This window comes from Phyllostomus discolor, chromosome 11, assembly GCF_004126475.2.
Source record: "Phyllostomus discolor isolate MPI-MPIP mPhyDis1 chromosome 11, mPhyDis1.pri.v3, whole genome shotgun sequence".
Taxonomy (NCBI): Eukaryota; Metazoa; Chordata; class Mammalia; order Chiroptera; family Phyllostomidae; genus Phyllostomus; species Phyllostomus discolor.
Genome location: NC_040913.2, coordinates 69,229,687 through 69,245,959, shown reverse-complemented (window position 1 = coordinate 69,245,959; position 16,273 = coordinate 69,229,687). Strand labels below are relative to the sequence as shown.

Here is a 16,273-nt window from a genome sequence, read left to right as displayed (position 1 = left end):
AACCCAGGCATGTGCCCTGACTGGGAATCAAACCGGCACCCTTTTTGTTAGTAGACTGGCACTCAATCCACTGAGCCACACCAACCAGGCTTGCGAACAGCCTAAGTTTATAGCTCGCTTGTCTAAAATAGGATTTAACCCATAGTGTTATGCCTTTTAAATCTATTTTAATTTCCTTCTTGTCACTGACTTGTTGAAAGGCCTAGATCAGTTTTCCCCAAGAGAGTCTCCTGTTTTGGATTTGTCTGGTTGCTGGCTTCTAGTGTCATTTAACTTGCTCCTCTGTCACCTGCATTTCCTGCAGGTGACAGGTTGGAGGTTACAACTATAATTCCAGTTCAGTATTTTTGACAGCGTACATCATAGACGATGGTGCGGAGTTAAATTGCACTGTACAAGGAGACATACTACCTGGCGACGTAATCACTAAGACTAATCCCTGGGTTAAGATGATGACGGCCTGATCTCTCCACCTGTCCAGTGATGAACTGAGTGGCATAGTCTGCATCCCTACCACACATCCATTTTAAAGGCTCTTACCTTGGCCCTTTAAGGGTGGTCTCTAACCACCTACATTAGGACACTGTCATTTCCGAAGAGTAACATTTTATGTTGGGGTAGACCTTTCTCGCTGTGTTGTAATTCTTTCTTGGAAGCCCCTGCTATCATGTATTAAGTGAATTCACTTAACAGCCATAGTGACTCTCATTCATGTTTAACCTGACATATATTCCTTCTTTGTATTAAGACTTTCTATTCGATATGTCAATAAAATAATAGTGAAAATAAAAGTAACGTGATTTCTTTTATTTGTGGACAATCTTGGGTTTGGGGAAAGCGGCCGAGAGCAGTGGTACGTCCAGAGGTGAGCACTGAGCGTCCCACCTCCAGGCGGAGTCACCGCCGTCGAGGCAAGGTGGCCTGGCCCACTGCAGAGTTAGACATGACCCCGAATGCTCGAAGACGGCTCCAGCGCTTCGGGCAGCAAGAGGAGATCCAAGCAGGGCAGGAGAATGCAGTATCCAAAGGGTATCATAGGAAGGAGATGATAAGTTGTGAAGATTAACCCAGGCAGCCTTCTAAACAGCCCTGTGAGAAAGGCACCATCCTCATCCTTGTTACAGATGCAGGTCCTCTTCATCTTCGAAATTCTCCCCTCGGAGGAGTAAAGAGTCAGAAGGATCAGCCTTACTGTGCCTCCAGCAGGACGGACACTCCTGCTCCCAGTGAGGGTGTGGGGCTGCCCCCCAGCAAACCTGCTAAGCATGTGCCTTCACAGGCCTGTGCCCAATCTAATGCCCTCAAGAGCATTCTAATTTTCATAGGGCGGCTTACGGGGGACTTGAAAGGGAAAATCCCACAATGATCTGTCCCTCACGGTATAGGATGTTTCACATCTCTGTATCACTGACAATCACATCCCCAGTCATTGTGATAACCAAAACTGCCCTTCTGGACTTTTCCAAACACCAACTAGAAATAGTGTGTGGGTGTGAGTGCGTGTGTGCACGTGTAAAAGGGGTGTAATCACATCTCCTGTTCAGAATGGCTGGTACTGCTGGAGGGTTCAGATGATATTCCAAAGTCAAAATGGGGGCGGTGTAGGGGTGCTGCTCAGGTGCTGGCTCCTGTTCTCCCTGCCCTGCCCCTCACTACATACAAGAGGGACATCCTCGGCCTTGGGAGGGGTCTGTACTGGGTGGGGGCATCCCAAGTATATGCTCCCTAGGCCTGACTCAGATGGTGCCTCCGTGCCCCCTAGAGTCTCCATCCTCCTTCCCCCACCTGGTGCGCCTCCCTCCACCCTGGTGAACACGGTGGGATCCGTTCAAGGGTGTTGGCGAGGATGTGAGGGAAACGGAACACTTGTGCGTGGTGAGCAGGACCATGAAATGGTGCGGCCACTGTGGGAACCAGTACCACAGTTCCTTAAAAAGTTAAAAGTAGGATTACAACAAAACACAGCAATTCCACCTCAAGGCATACACTCCAAAGAGTTGAAAGCAGGGACTCGAAGAGATCATTGTACGCTCCTTCATAGCATTATTCACAAGTGCTGAAAGGTGGAAGCGACCCAACCCAAGCGTCCACTGACAAATGAGTGCATAAATAAAACACTGTGCGTACACACAGTGGAACATCACTCAGCCTTAAAACACAAAGGAATTCTGGCATGCTACTCTGTGGATGAAACTTGAACACATTGTGCTCAGTGAAATGTGCCAATCACCAAAAGAGAAATACTGCACAATTCCAATCACCTGAGATACCCAAAGTAGTCCAGTTACGAGATTCCAAGTAGACAGCTGGTTGCCAGAGCAGCCGGAGGGAAGTGGGAAGAGTTCGGGTCTGATGGGCGGGGAGACGGGAGTTTTATGGATGGATGGTGGTGACGGTCGTACGGTGCTGTGCCACTGAGCTGACACTTAAAAGTAGTTAACATGATAAGTTTATGCCATGTGTATTTGACCACCACTCAACTTTTTTAAAAATAAAATGAAATATGATGAATTGGTTTCATAGTAAAAACAATGTATCAAGTAACAACCAACAAGTATGTGAGGGAGTAGAAACACTTCCAGAGTAATTCAAATTCCAGGTCTCCGCCTGGTGTACCACAGGGAGTCTTATGCTCCAGCACGAGAGAGACCAGGGAGAAATTACATGGGGCCATCGGAGTCATGGTAAATCAACACAACAGACATTATGCAATCTTAAAAATTGTACTTCAAGACTATGTAACCTCATGGAGAAATGTTGCTAATGTGATGTTTTGAGAAAACAGAAAAATACACAATTGCAAGGTAAAATGGAAGTGTAAAAAATTATGTGCGCATATAGGCAAAGACTACAAGGGAAAAGGCAAAATAAAAGTAGTTCTTTAGAGCAGATTTATTGTGTTTTTTTTTCTGCTTTAAAATACAGCTTTACATTGTTAGGATAATATCTATACAACAAATAAGAAGATAATAAATTCGAGTGGAGTAAAACAGAATTCCCTCCCAGGAAAGGAATCGCTCCAAAGGTACAAGATCACAATACCCAATGGAAGAATCACTCTGTTTCCAGTCTCACTACAGCGGGCAGATGCAGACGGTTGGTGAGAAAGGACAGCGAAGGCTGTGTTGGGCTTGCCTGGCCACCCGACACCGTGTCCTCCTGTTTTGATCGCTCCTATTACATCCCCAAGTGACACTTGGTCCTGCGGGTCTTTGCATTTATGACTTTTCCCCAAAAGCTTCAACTGCTTGAGGACAACCAGTTTCAGCCACTTTTGCAATGCCTAGTGCAGTGCCGGGTTACCACCCGAGTCTCTCACCGGATACATGCTGATTAAAAACAGCCAGCTGAGATCGATTCTGAATGCCCACTATTACTTTTTGCCAATTAATGCATCGAATAATGCTGATGTGTGAGTTACATCACAGAGACATGCACCAGAAAGCAAACCCACAGGAGTTCACAGGTAGGGCAAACGTCGGTAAGGCCCATGCACCAGGGCTTCATGTCTGGCACGTGTCATTCTGCTGATCAGAAGCATCAGCTGGAGGGACAACAGAACCCCCTGTAAGTGTGGCTTGGTGTTGATGACCTGCTTCACTGCGTTGCGGTTCATCGTGTCCCTGGAAAGCCCAACATGGCTGCTGCCACCCTGGGCTCCGGCAGTGCAGCCGATTTCGAGGATTCCTCTGTGCTACCAAGGGGGAGCCTCCAGGCTCCCAATTTGCAATCAAGTCCTCGCTTCCCACCTAGCCATCAGCTTCAGTAGATGGGGGAGTTAGCCGGGAAGCTTCGTATCCCTTCCCTTACGGTGGGGAACACAGAACAAATACAGCATCGGTAAACTTCAGATGTGAATTTCAACTGCTGTAAAGATAACATCCTTAAGATTTCCCTGCGCTCCCCCACAGCGGCTGAAGAAACAGCCCTGCGGTTCCAAACACACAGACGGCGATGAATATCCAAAGAAACACTCTGTCCACCACCATGGCCACGTATTTCCAGTCATCTTCTACCTGAAAGGCAAGCAGAAAGTCAAATCAACTTTAAAAAATCAAAACTATAGGAAATGTGCTCTGTTTCATCAATAAGCTTCTTCCTTTTCAGAGAAGATGTTCCCGGAACTTCATAGACATGGTCAGATCTTCAGAGCGAATGCACAGAAGAGCTTTTGTTTTGTCTGAGGAGGGCAGATACAGGCTACTCACTAGCGCCTCCTACAGCCAACTGCAGAGACTGCAGATCTCAATAAGCCAGGATTCCATGGGTCTCAAAGGACTTCCCTGACCACAAGAAGCACTCCCAAGAAGCAGCTGCTCAGACAGTGCTGTTCTTGTCATTGGCACCAGTGGATACCTCACCCCTTGGCAGGTCTGGGAAGAGGTTTAAGGGCAGGGAGTGTAGGACATGCAGCATGATGGAGGACCCCCTTATTAGGAACAGGCAGCCCTCTGGACCTCGAGGTCAAGCTGGCTATGGAGAGTTCACTGCATTTCCCACGTCCTTCCAGTCTTTGACCTCCTAATTTCTGGCACGTGTGGCCCTAATTTCTGTGGAAGTCTCCCTGGTTGTGTCTTGAGAGCCCTACCTGGTTGTGATTAAGTCAGCAGCAAATCTCCCTCAGATTTTATGAAGGCGTCACCCTGAAGGGGAGCTCTGGGCTCACTTGTCCTGTGATGCACCCCTCCCCTCACCTGAGTGACATGCAGTCACAGTGTCTTCCCCTGTACCAACAGGGCAGACTTGAGGCCTGGAGACATCCGTCCACTAGGAGACCCCGATGCTGCTAACTGCAGTATCAGGTCAAAAGCAGATGCTCTGCTGAATTTTCAGATGCCCTCAGCCAGTCATCCTTATGGTTTGGAAAGCTGGTGTGATTTTTCTGGAGCTCTCTCTCCCTCAAGGATAGAGAAGGTCCATGCTACTATGGTTACACTCTGGGCAGCAGGAACAGAGTATGTAGATGCTAAAAATATCCCCGAGGCTCATTCAGTCAGCGCCTCCGTCCCCCTGAGGTAGAACAGACAGGACTAGAGCCACAGAGGACTGGCTCCGCCTTCCTCCCACTGCCCTAGATTGCAAGCTGCTCCTCAGTCATTTCTCCTTCCCCCTCTGGGGGCAGCTTTCCCACCTCCACCCCATCTGCCACGGTTCCTTGTGCAGGAGCTCTTGGTTTTATTAACCAAGGTTGCCTTGAATGTTTATGTTAACCAGACTTCACCTGAGTGAACGTTGCTGGAGGTGGAGATTTGCTCTGGGGCTACCTGACCCCAGGTCAGCCCACCCACAAGGGCACAATAACAGGCCTGGGTCTTAGAGTGATGCTGCCCGACCCTCTTGTGAACAGAACTTACTCCGAAGATCTGACCACGTCTGTGAAGCGGCCCTAGGCCTGCTGCCGGTGGACAGGCTAGAGGAGACATGCGCTTACCTCCTTCGTTTCGTTTTGGTTCTTCATGTTTTCTGCTATGAATTGAACACTGTTAATCACATCTTCGACTTCGGGTGAGTGCTCCGAATTTTCCGTCACCCACTGTAAAGGCTGATGACTTAGCCTTCTCTTGCTGGTGGCAAGCCGATGTGATTTATGGCAGTGGCAGCATTCTTTAAGGAGTCTGGGCTCTCTGTGATTACCCAACTTGACTTTGGTAGGCCTACTGGAAACGCTTTTGGGGTTTTTATCAGAACTGGTCTTCCTCGTCTTGTCCAGAGGCCTCCTCATCATCAGTATCTGCGGTAACCGCTGGAGGAAAACCGTCTTCACCCACTTGGGCATGGTGTGAGTTGTCGGGGTGCGATAGTGTATGTTCAACACAAACACAGTCACCACGATGGACAGTGTGACGAAGATCATGGTGAACAGTAGGTACTCACCCACCAGTGGGATCACGAGCGATGTGGACGGAATGGTTTCTGTGATGACCAGCAAAAACACAGTCAGAGAAAGCAGAACTGAAATGCAAAGGGTCACTTTTTCACCACAGTCAGAAGGAAGGTAGAAGACCAACACAGTTAGGAATGAAATAAAGAGACAGGGGATAATCAGATTAATGGTGTAAAACATTGGCAACCTCCTAATGTAAAACGAATAGGTTATATCTGTGTATATCTCTTCACAACAGTTGTATTTTATGTCATGCTTATAGCCTGAAGCATCAACAATTTCCCATTCACTGTTTTCCCAAAAATCGTTCATATCCACTTTAGATCCAATGATGAGGAGATCGATTTTAGCTTTGTCATATGTCCAGGAACCAAATTTCAGGGAACAATTTTGATGATCGAAAGGGAAAAAGGTGATGTCCATAGGACAGGAACTCTTAAAAATGGCTGGTGGAGTCCAGGTAATGGTGCCATCGTATTTCAGAAGAGCTTTTGTCTTGCCTTCGACTTGGAAGTCGCCCACAGCACTGCAAGGTAAATCAGACACCATTAGTAACACCTTCTCTGCCATGGGTCACGTTGCACCAAAGGCAGCTTTGGAAAGAGACTGCTGCTGTCAGACTCCCGTACTTGTTATAGAGAACAATGTCGGGCTTCCAGATCTTATCGGCAGGAACTCGAAGAGTCTCAATGCCATCAAACTCCACTGGGTCCCAGCGCAATTTATAATCATTCCAGATCTAAAGGAAATAGAAGTCAGCTTTTAAAAACTCTCTTTATAAATTTCTGCCAGTGTTAGCTCTATATTTGTTCAGCAGGGTTTTGTTTTTTTTGAAAAGTTAAGTTCTTAATTGAAGAGTGCATTGGGTTCTCCCAAAAGTTGAGAGATTAAATCCATGGGGAATAGGGGCATAGGTAGCTGAGATGATTTTAGAAATATACAAATTACCTAATGCATATTAGATACTTATCAATTGATTATTCATTAGCTGGCCAAAGTCATAGGCTCAACTTCCATGTTCCATGTGCTATATTCACATCGGGTTAGCAACTCATTTCTAATATTAAAAAGGCTGTTCAAGTGTGCAATGATGAGTTTGTTACAAAATCTAAGTAAAGATTAATACCAAAAAAAGACAAGAAGAAAGGTAAAGGGTATCACATAAAATCAGCTGGTGGGACTCGAACTCACATGCTCTCAGCTACTGGTTTCTCCAGGCCTGGTTCAGCAGCATCAAAGAGAGCACACACCCCTGACCCTGAAGCTCAAGTTACAGAGGAAAATAGAAGATTCGAGAGCAGACACCAGAAAGGACAGAGTCCCTACTGAAAGTCCCCACCAGAAAGGACAAAGCCCTCAGAGGGCTTTGCCACTAGGTATCTGCACCAGTAAAGCTTGCATCAAGCCAGCTGTTACCAAAGCTGAACTTCGGGTTTTGGAGAGAGATCGTGTTCTATGTTCTGTCATAAGCTGGAGTTGGAAAGAGGGGACGTTAGAGGACTTTATCCATTGGGCGTTGCTAGGCTGACACACGAGTGACACAGGTCCAAGAGGACGTGCAACGGAGACACATACATGACGTAGCCACAGATTGGTTTCCATGATCTGGTTTACTTCATCCTGGGAAGAAGAAACAACATTTTTTAGCCTCAAATGTATTGCTAATAGAGGTGGATCACAGAGTAAGAATTACTACTGAAAGGAGCCGAACCTGAGTTATTCATGCTAACAGAGGGAGACAGAGAGAACTGAAAAGGCAACTTATAACATGCAGCCACATACATGATATTCCACATTTGGCCTCAACCCTGTTGACTTTGAAAGAAAATGTGGCTTAAAGACTGTCTTTCAAATGTGATTTAAGCCTCATCACTTCTATGAAGCCTTTCTGAGCACTGCAGCCCATAAGGCTTTCTGAGTCCAGGAAAGGAAAGGAGGAGAGAAGAGAGAGTGTGGGAAGGAGGGAGAGGAAATGCCGCAGATGGTGATAGGTATCTGAACCTGGTTCATTGTTTTTACAGTCTTCTTCTCCATTTCCTGAAAACCTCCCTTCCTCAATACCACCACAGTCCTCCAGGTTCTGCGTCCTGGGCCCAGCTGCCCCTCAACATGTCAGCCTCAGCTCACCACGGAGTTTTCCAGCTGGAACCTGCCACTCCCCCACGGCATATCCCCACTCCCACCCAAGCCGCTGCCGATTGCTCCAATCATTCATTACATGAATATTCACTGAGTACCTACTATGTGCTCTATAAATGTTGTGACTACAGCGGTAAACAAGATGGAAGAAAACCCTTACCTTCATGTGTCTTGGCTGTTATTGGAGAGACAGAAAATCAATATAGATACATAATATAATTAAGATAGTGATAGGTCCTATGAAAAAAAATAAAGAGGGATGGAGTGATGTGTATGGGTGTAAACATACATATGCATGTCCACACACACACGCATCTATTTTAGACACGATGAACAAAGATGGCTTCTCTGAGGAAGTGGTTTAAGCAGGTACCTAAACGACCTGAAGACAGACGAGGAGTTATCTGGAAGAAAAGCATTACAGGCTTATTACATTCCAAGTATAATGTGCTCATAACCAGCTACCAGCTCTCAGTGGGAAAGTTAGTGAAGGCACACCCAGAGCCTTCAGCAGCCTTACAACACAACAGCTGAGGTTTATTGATGGTGACTCAGTAGGTTCTCACAACTTACCCACCTTGGTTCCCAAGGCACAGGAGCAACCTCCAGAGTAAACGAGCTCAACGTGGCTGCAGATGCTGCAGCCAGACCTCAGATGCCAGCCTGCTGTAGTTCACGGAGCTGCTCTGTGGTCCTCCAGCTCCCCCGGAAAACTCTAACTGGAGACCTTGTCAAGTGTCCTTCTACAAATGGGCTTGCGTCAGGTCATGGCAAGCCTCAGGATTTTAAAAGGTCAACTAAAGGAGTTACAGTCATGGTTGCCTATTGGTCAAGGAAAGCAAAGAAATGGACTCTCCATTAGCCAAGCAGTCCATGGTTGTACAATTACCCAAACCTAAGGTTTGTGCCCTCTGCTCATAGGTCATCTTGTGACCTACAGAGGTTGGCAGAGGCCATGTCAATAAATCTATTGGCTGTCAGTCCAAAAATGGACTAGCTCTGCAGTCCAGAAAGGTCTCAGAGGTAACTGCCATAAGCATCTTCCAAAGACCACTTCCTCTCCGTACATTAGTACAGAGAATTGCGATCGGGTGTTTATACTGTCCTGCCATCATCCCTGTCTTCCCGCCTACCCTTCCACAGGCTGGTGAAGCTTTGCAGATGTGGACACCTTCAGAGGTGGGAGCCAACTTTATGTATCAGGACTTGGTCTTGCAAGCCCTGTTCCGCATCCTGTTCCAGACCACACCAAGGCTATGGGCACTGTCATCACACAATCCAGCCAGAGGAGGCCAGGGACCCACAATACCACTTCATAGTCCTGGGACCATTACCCAGAATCTTTCTTGGGAAAAGAAATTAGATGATACCCCACCTGCATTAAAGAATTGAGTTACAATTTCAAATGAATTAGCTTCAAGAGCAGCAGAGACTGAAATCAGAGAGTCCAGGTGTGTCCATTTAACAAGCTTTTGTCATTTTAGATATATCAGGCCATCAAAAGCACCGGACAGGGGCTTTGTCCTAGATCCCTGTGGCTCGGGGTGGGCAGGGTGGACAGTAGACATGCTCCTATACCGAAAGATCATCCATCCAGGAAACTGTGCGGCCAAGGTCATTCTGTACAGCAGCAAACACACCTCCATGTAGAAATCTCTGGTGCTATGAGGCCAACCTGAGACAGCAACAGAGGGCCTAGAACATTCTAGAAGGGAGTTGGTGATTGTGCATCCTGGCTGCACTGCATCACAGAGCCATCCCTGGAGCTCACCATGGCTCAGTGACAATAATGAATATAGTCTACAGGGGCTTCTGGTGCCTCACATGACAACAGATAGCTTTGAACACATCCATAATAATGGCTACATTAATATGTGACAGAGTAGGCTAAGGTCTTATTTTTGAAAAGGAAAAAGAGGCACAGTATATAATGGTAGAAGGATCGGTCCACCAAGAAGATATGATGATCCTAACTGTACACACATCAAACCATAGGGTCTCAAAATACATGAAATGAAAACTGATAGAGCTGAAAGAAGAATCAAATCCCCAGTTATAGCTGGAGACTTCAATCCCACCTCCCAGCAACCACTAGAACTACTAGACAGAAAATCAGCAAAAATGTAGATATGAAAACATAATCAAGCATAAGATTTAACTGACATATATAGAATACTCTATTCATAAGAGCATTTTTACATATAATGTGCCATAATACAACCCTCAACAAATTTAAAATAATTGAAATCATGCAATGTGTGTTCCAACCATAATGGAATCAAACTAGAAATCAATAACAATCACATCTGGGCCTTTTGGCTAAAATCAAGTGTAGAAATCAGTAGCAAAAAGGCATAGGAAAAATCTCTAAACCCATGAAAATTAAACAACTCACTTTTAAATAATCCATGGATCAAAGAGGATGTCTCAAAAGAAATTTTTTAAAACTACATAGAAATGAATAAAAATAAAAACATATCAAAATATGAAGGAAATAGCTAAAAACAATACTGAGAAGAAAACTAAAAGCATTAGCCCTGGCTGGTGTGGCTCAGTGGACTGAGCACCAGCCTGCGAACTGAGAGCCTACCAGTTCTATTCCCAGTCAGGGCACATGCCTGGGTTGCGGGCCAGGTCCCCAGTTGAGGGCATGCAAGAGGCAACTAATTGGCCTATCTCTCACACATCAGTGTTTCTTTCCCTCTCTTTCTTCACACAAAATAAACCCAAGGCAAGCATAAGGAAGGATAAAATAAAGATAAGAGCAGAAATCAATAAAATTAAAATGCAAAACAACAGAGAAAATCAATGAAATAAAAATCTGATTCTTTGCCGAGAAAAACAAAACTGATAAACCTCTAGCAAGATTGACAAAAATAAAAAGAGAGAAGACACGAATCACCAATATCAGGAATAAACTAGGAGGTGCCACTACAGATCTTGTAGCCATTAAAAAGAATAGAGAATACACTCCTAAACATAATTTTATCATACATTCTCAAAAGAAAGACCAATTCCTCAAAAGCCACAAACTATCCAAATTCAAAGAAGATGAAATAGACAATCTGAATAGCCTATCACTATAAAGAAATGAATTTATAGCTTAAAAACTCCTGAAAAAGAAACCTGAGTCCCAGTAGGTTTCCCTGGAAAATTCTACCAAATATGTAAAGAATTAATACCTTAGACCATGAGGCAACACCAAGGGAGGAAACCACATGCTAAGGATGGCGAAATGGAAAGATAGGAAGGACCCTGGTCAGTGGCACCATGTATGGTTTATGCTTTTAGCACCACAGGCCATGTGACTGACACCCCTGCCGCTGTGCAGTGCATGACCAGGCAACCACTGACACCACAAAGCCACCTGGTGTTAATCTCCTGGACTGTTAATCTTTAAATTCCTGTTACATAAAAAAGAAATAGACTTGTTTTATTTAGGCTGTAGTTTTTTGTTAAATCTCTGATAGCAGCCAAATGCAAAGGTCAAAATCTCTGTTCAGCAGCCCCCCACCCACCATCTTCAGAACAATGTCCTGAAAGGGCCCATCGACCAGGGATTTGAAGTGATGCTATAGACTGAGGTGGCCCGCCTCACAGGCTCTAGGTGAAACTCAATTCAGCTTTCCATTCATAACAGCCCCATCCACACAAATATGGCCTCCATCCCAACAGGTGACCAGCGCTAAGCTATTGGGTAGGGGGCACGGGATGTAGGGGAGAGGGATCAGGATTGGTGCTAAATAACAATTTATTAAAGGGATGAGTGGGTCTATCCAGGTCAAAGTTGACATCATTTTTCTTTCTTTCTTGTAAACCAGTAACCCACACTTCCAAGCTGGGCCAGAAGGTAAAGGACCCAGCCACGGTCAGCCCAGTCCACAGGGAAGCATGGATTAGAGGAACACGGTAGGTCCTGACTTCCCATCTGTGATTACAGTCTTTCCCCTGTCATGCCTAGAGAGACACCACTGTCCCACCCAGGACAAAGTGTAGGAGGAAGCGGGGCTCCTGCCCCATCCATGGGCTGGGACTGATAGGATGAAAGCGCTCCCTCCTTCTGTGCGGTGCTGTCTCAGGAACTCTCCCTAGCACCCCTCTCTGGAGAGGCTTCCAACTTTCCTTCCTTCCTGAGCCTGCCTATTCCTGGAATTTGGTCCGAATCCTGAGCCTCAAATCAGATCTACCCCCTCCCATGCCTTGGGGCCCAGAAGCCTCCTCTATGTTAGAGTATCAAGTCCCAGTACCTCCTTTCCCAGCAAGTAGGGCATGAAGATTAAATAAAAGAAAGGACTCTAGTCCTATTTGCCCTTGAACATGGTAGCAATAAGTTAAAATAAGACTCCAAACTCCCATCTGTTTTTCCAGATCTGGGTGGAACACAATAAGAAAGATGATTTTTTTCTTTCTTACATAACATGGAAGTCTTAAAATAATGTTTTTATGTAGTAAAGACAGCATGAGTTTTGGTGTTAAACAGGGCTGATTCAAATCACAGTTCCACCATCTGTAGTTGTGTGACCTTGGGGAAAAGCTGCTTAACTGAGCTTCTGGCTCCTCCTCTGTGAAATGCAGCAGAAAACCACAAGTGCAGGCACAGCATCTGGTGCATAATGGGGCACAATGACATCAGCTCCCATTGTGTTCTCCCTTCAACTCCCTCTTCGCTGCTTTGTCTCATCAGCTGGTTCTGAAAGCATCAGTGGGAAAATGTCTCCCTTCCAATGGGACGGCTTCAAAGGGCCAGCAGCCATGTGGATTTGTGTCTGTTCATATGTTTCCAATCCCCGTAGCTACCATGTGCAATAAGAGGAACAATGTTTGGGACTGCTCTGATCTCTCAGAGTCAGGACTCCTTGAGGTACGTGTGGTGAACGTGAGGCACTTACCACGTTGGCCAGTTGTGTGATGGCCACTTCAAAATACACCGTGATGGGATCCGAAACATTTTCCACAGGCCTGATGAACTGGTTGTAATGAGAAAACAGTTTGTGGAAGAGTCTCTCCTCAGACGCACAGCCTGCACCGTCTGCGTGGCCAGACAGAGGGGAGAATTAGGGAAGCAGAGAGGGGGCTGACCGGCGGGCAGTTCCCGGCGGCTTCCACACTGGGCGATATGGGCACTGGGGAGTCCAAGATAAAAACAGCAACGCTGACGTCTCAGGACTAGCGTGATATCAAATCGAAGAGTGTTAGTAAAAGCGCTTTGGGAAGGCTGAGGCACACAGAGGTGAAGAGACACTAGCTCTAACGTTTGCTCATGTCACGGAATGTAACTCACCATCTTACTTATCCAGTAATTATGGTAAAGGAACGCCCTGCCCTTTCTTGTCAAAACACTGATCTGACTGGCCTGTCTCTTGGCCTAGTGAGGTGTTTGGCTGGGGAGCCTTCACAAGCAAACTGAAATAAGAAGGAACTTCATTAAGGTCTTAACAAGCCATACCCCTTTTAAAAATCAACTTTGAATTCCATTATTTTGGAAGTTTGTGAGAGTGCAAGGCTTTTAAGGCAAAATTACTTAAATTGTTTTTTAAAGAATTCAAAACTGTTCTTAAATAATAGTATATTCACTTCCTTAATTTTAGACAGTAGCTTGATGCCTATCTCTCTGTATTTTTCTAAGAAAGCATTAAAAGTAGGTTACTTGCCTTCATTTGGTATAATTCGTTTCATTAATAACCCCCCTAGGTCTTCCCTTATAGAATTCAAATTTGACACCTGGAATATTATTCTACCAATTTCCCAAGGGGATTTATATCCTGAAAAAAAATTAAAGAAAGAAACTGAAAATCTCATTAGATGAAAATGAACAAAAGGACAGGTGTTATATTATTAAATAAAAAATGTTTTTTGACAAATGCATTTGGCAACACTGACATGTCATCAAGAAAGAACAATTTTAAATGTAAAACAGCATTCTTGCCATCATAATCAGTAATGGTAGAAATATTTCTACATAAAGCAGGCAATTAAAAAATCCTCCCCATTACCCATCTCCCTCCACTTTGAGACTTTTTTTCCCATGAGACATTTTTTTGAGACATGTTTTTCCTTTGAGACATGTTAGAGTAACCCTCCGTGAGCCCCCGCAAAGCTGACAGCACGTGGAAATGTGGTTTTGCTCAGGCAGAGCGCAAGTCTCAACTTTTAACATGATGGATCTTACTCTCAGGGCACATTTCAGCATAATGATATATGACATCTTCCCCAAAACAAAGATGATTAACTACAAACTGGAAAAGTTCATACTTTGAGTAATAGTATCAGCTAACAAATCAGTTTTGAAAAAAAATATTAAATACAAATACAAGTGAATAAGTTGAATTTATCCATGGCAGAGGTGGGTAGAAAACTGCATCATTATTATTACCATATTTTAGTTGGGAAAATAATATAAAATAGGGTTAGCACTATTTTATTGTCCTCCCTATCCCACCTCCTCAAATCCCTTCTTACACATTAAGCCTAGCCAATAAAAAATAGATTAACAGCTGTAACAATAGTAATTCCCGTACAGACATTCTGCATATTTACCCTTAGAATGTCTCATCTCTCTGCTCCATCGAGCACAACTAGAAAAGAAGGGTAAATATATGTAACTCAAAAGGGATGAGGAGATAAAGCAGAAACAAAACCTACCTTTAAAGAAAGGTATGAATACACACAACCAGAGGCACAGACCCAAGCGAAGGCATCCCAGACCCTTGCTGGTCAGCATGACTAAAACACACTCTCACTGCTCTTTCTAGTCAAAGGTCTGTGGAACAGAGAGAGCTTGCAGACAGCCCCACACACCGAACCTTTACATCTTCAGAGTCCCACATAATCCATGCGTGTCTTCTGCAAAATAAAAACATTCACAGGCATAACACGGTGGTTCTCAGTATCAGAGACCGAGGCCAAGGAAACGGACAAATAGAAAGGACTCAGTCTGCTGTCAGATGAGTCATCACATTTCCTGTCATCCTAGATCTCTTTTCATGGAAGAACAGTGAAGAGGAGCAGTGAGGGAGCGCAAGGCAGGCGGGACGGAGGGAGGACGGGAAACGTTGCCCTGGCTCAGTGGATCTTTCCGTAGCGCACTCTCAACCCTAATCCTGAGGGGAATGCACACACATTTCCTGGGCTCCAGCGACAGGTGCAGTGTGTGCCAGGCCCCAAACAGTGTATTCCGATTCACTGCACTCTCTAGTTAATCAAGGCTTAACCCTGTTAGAAAACTTTCTAAAATATGAGTTATGTTTCTGTCTTAATAAGAGCAGCTTATAGAATTAATTTGGTTTTGTCTGACTGCAGGGCTTCTAGTTTAGTGAGCACCAACCGGGATCCAGGACTAGAGATTAGATGTCTGAGAAATGATACTGAATGCAGGGTGCCAGCTGGATAATTCTATTTGTTTAAACACCTTTGTCATCACACACACACACACACACACACAGCCATTAGTAAGAAGGAAATCCTGCTATTTGAGAAAATATGGGTGAAGCCCTGGCTGGTGTCGCTCAGTGGATTGAGTGCCAGCCTGTGAACCAAAGGGTTGCCAGTTCAATTCCCAGTCAGGGCATGTGCCTGGGTCTCGGGCCAGGTCCCCAGTAGTGCGTGCCTGAGAGGCAACCACACATTGATATTTCTCTCCCTCTCTTTCTCCTTCCCTCCCCTTCTCTCTAAAAATAAATAAATAAAATCTTTAAAAAATAAAAATAAAACAATAAAAAGGTAAAAATGAATTACATTAAAAAAAGAAAATATGACTGAAACTAGAGGACTTTATACTATGTGAAATAAACAAGACAGAGAAAGACACTGTGTGGTCTCACTTATAGGTGGAATCTAAAACAGCCAAGCTCAGAGAAGCAGAGAACGGTTGCTCAGAGCTGGGGGACGGGAATAATGGGGAGATGTTGGTGAGAGAGTATAACTTCCGCTCACCAGATGAACACATTCTGGTGACCGTTATAACGTACAGTACAATGACTACTGTACACTTGAAATTTGCTGAGAGAGTAGATCTTAAGTGTTTTCACTGCATACACATACAGAGAGATGACAACTAAGTGAGGTGATAGATCTGTTAATTAGCCACAATGTAGATATATATCAAATCATCACATTATACACCTTAAATATATGCAATTTCATTTGTCAGTTATACCTCCGTAAAGCTGGGGGAAGACAAAAGGAGTTAGCCCTGAGGATGACCCTCAGGCCCTCCCATCCAAACAATCTACGGCATCGTCACAACTACAG

At 44.8% G+C, this 16,273-nt stretch overlaps 1 protein-coding gene across 1 annotated transcript; it reads right to left on the bottom strand.

Moving 5' to 3' along the window:
• Positions 1 to 2,883: 2,883 nt before the first annotated feature.
• Positions 2,884 to 15,116, bottom strand: CHRNA6 (cholinergic receptor nicotinic alpha 6 subunit). Its single transcript, XM_028526740.2, has 6 exons — positions 14,666 to 15,116; positions 12,913 to 13,052; positions 7,460 to 7,504; positions 6,514 to 6,623; positions 5,432 to 6,410; positions 2,884 to 4,016 (listed from the first exon to the last, which is right to left on the bottom strand). The coding sequence occupies exons 1-6, from the start codon at positions 14,742 to 14,744 to the stop codon at positions 3,885 to 3,887; spliced, it is 1,485 nt and encodes a 494-aa protein (XP_028382541.1). The 5' UTR covers positions 14,745 to 15,116; the 3' UTR covers positions 2,884 to 3,884.
• Positions 15,117 to 16,273: the final 1,157 nt, after the last annotated feature.

What these genes read in the sequence shown, in the direction of transcription:
- CHRNA6 (XM_028526740.2), bottom strand. Translation starts at nt 14,744, where the DNA reads ATGCTGACCAGCAAGGGTCTGGGATGCCTTCGCTTGGGTCTGTGCCTC. An exon ending in ATTCATACCTTTCTTTAAAG is followed by an intron (nt 13,053 to 14,665) that starts GTAGGTTTTGTT and finishes CTGGCCACGCAG; the next exon opens with ACGGTGCAGGCTGTGCGTCT. An exon ending in ACCAAAACGAAACGAAGGAG is followed by an intron (nt 4,017 to 5,431) that starts GTAAGCGCATGT and finishes CTTGCCTTTCAG; the next exon opens with GTAGAAGATGACTGGAAATA.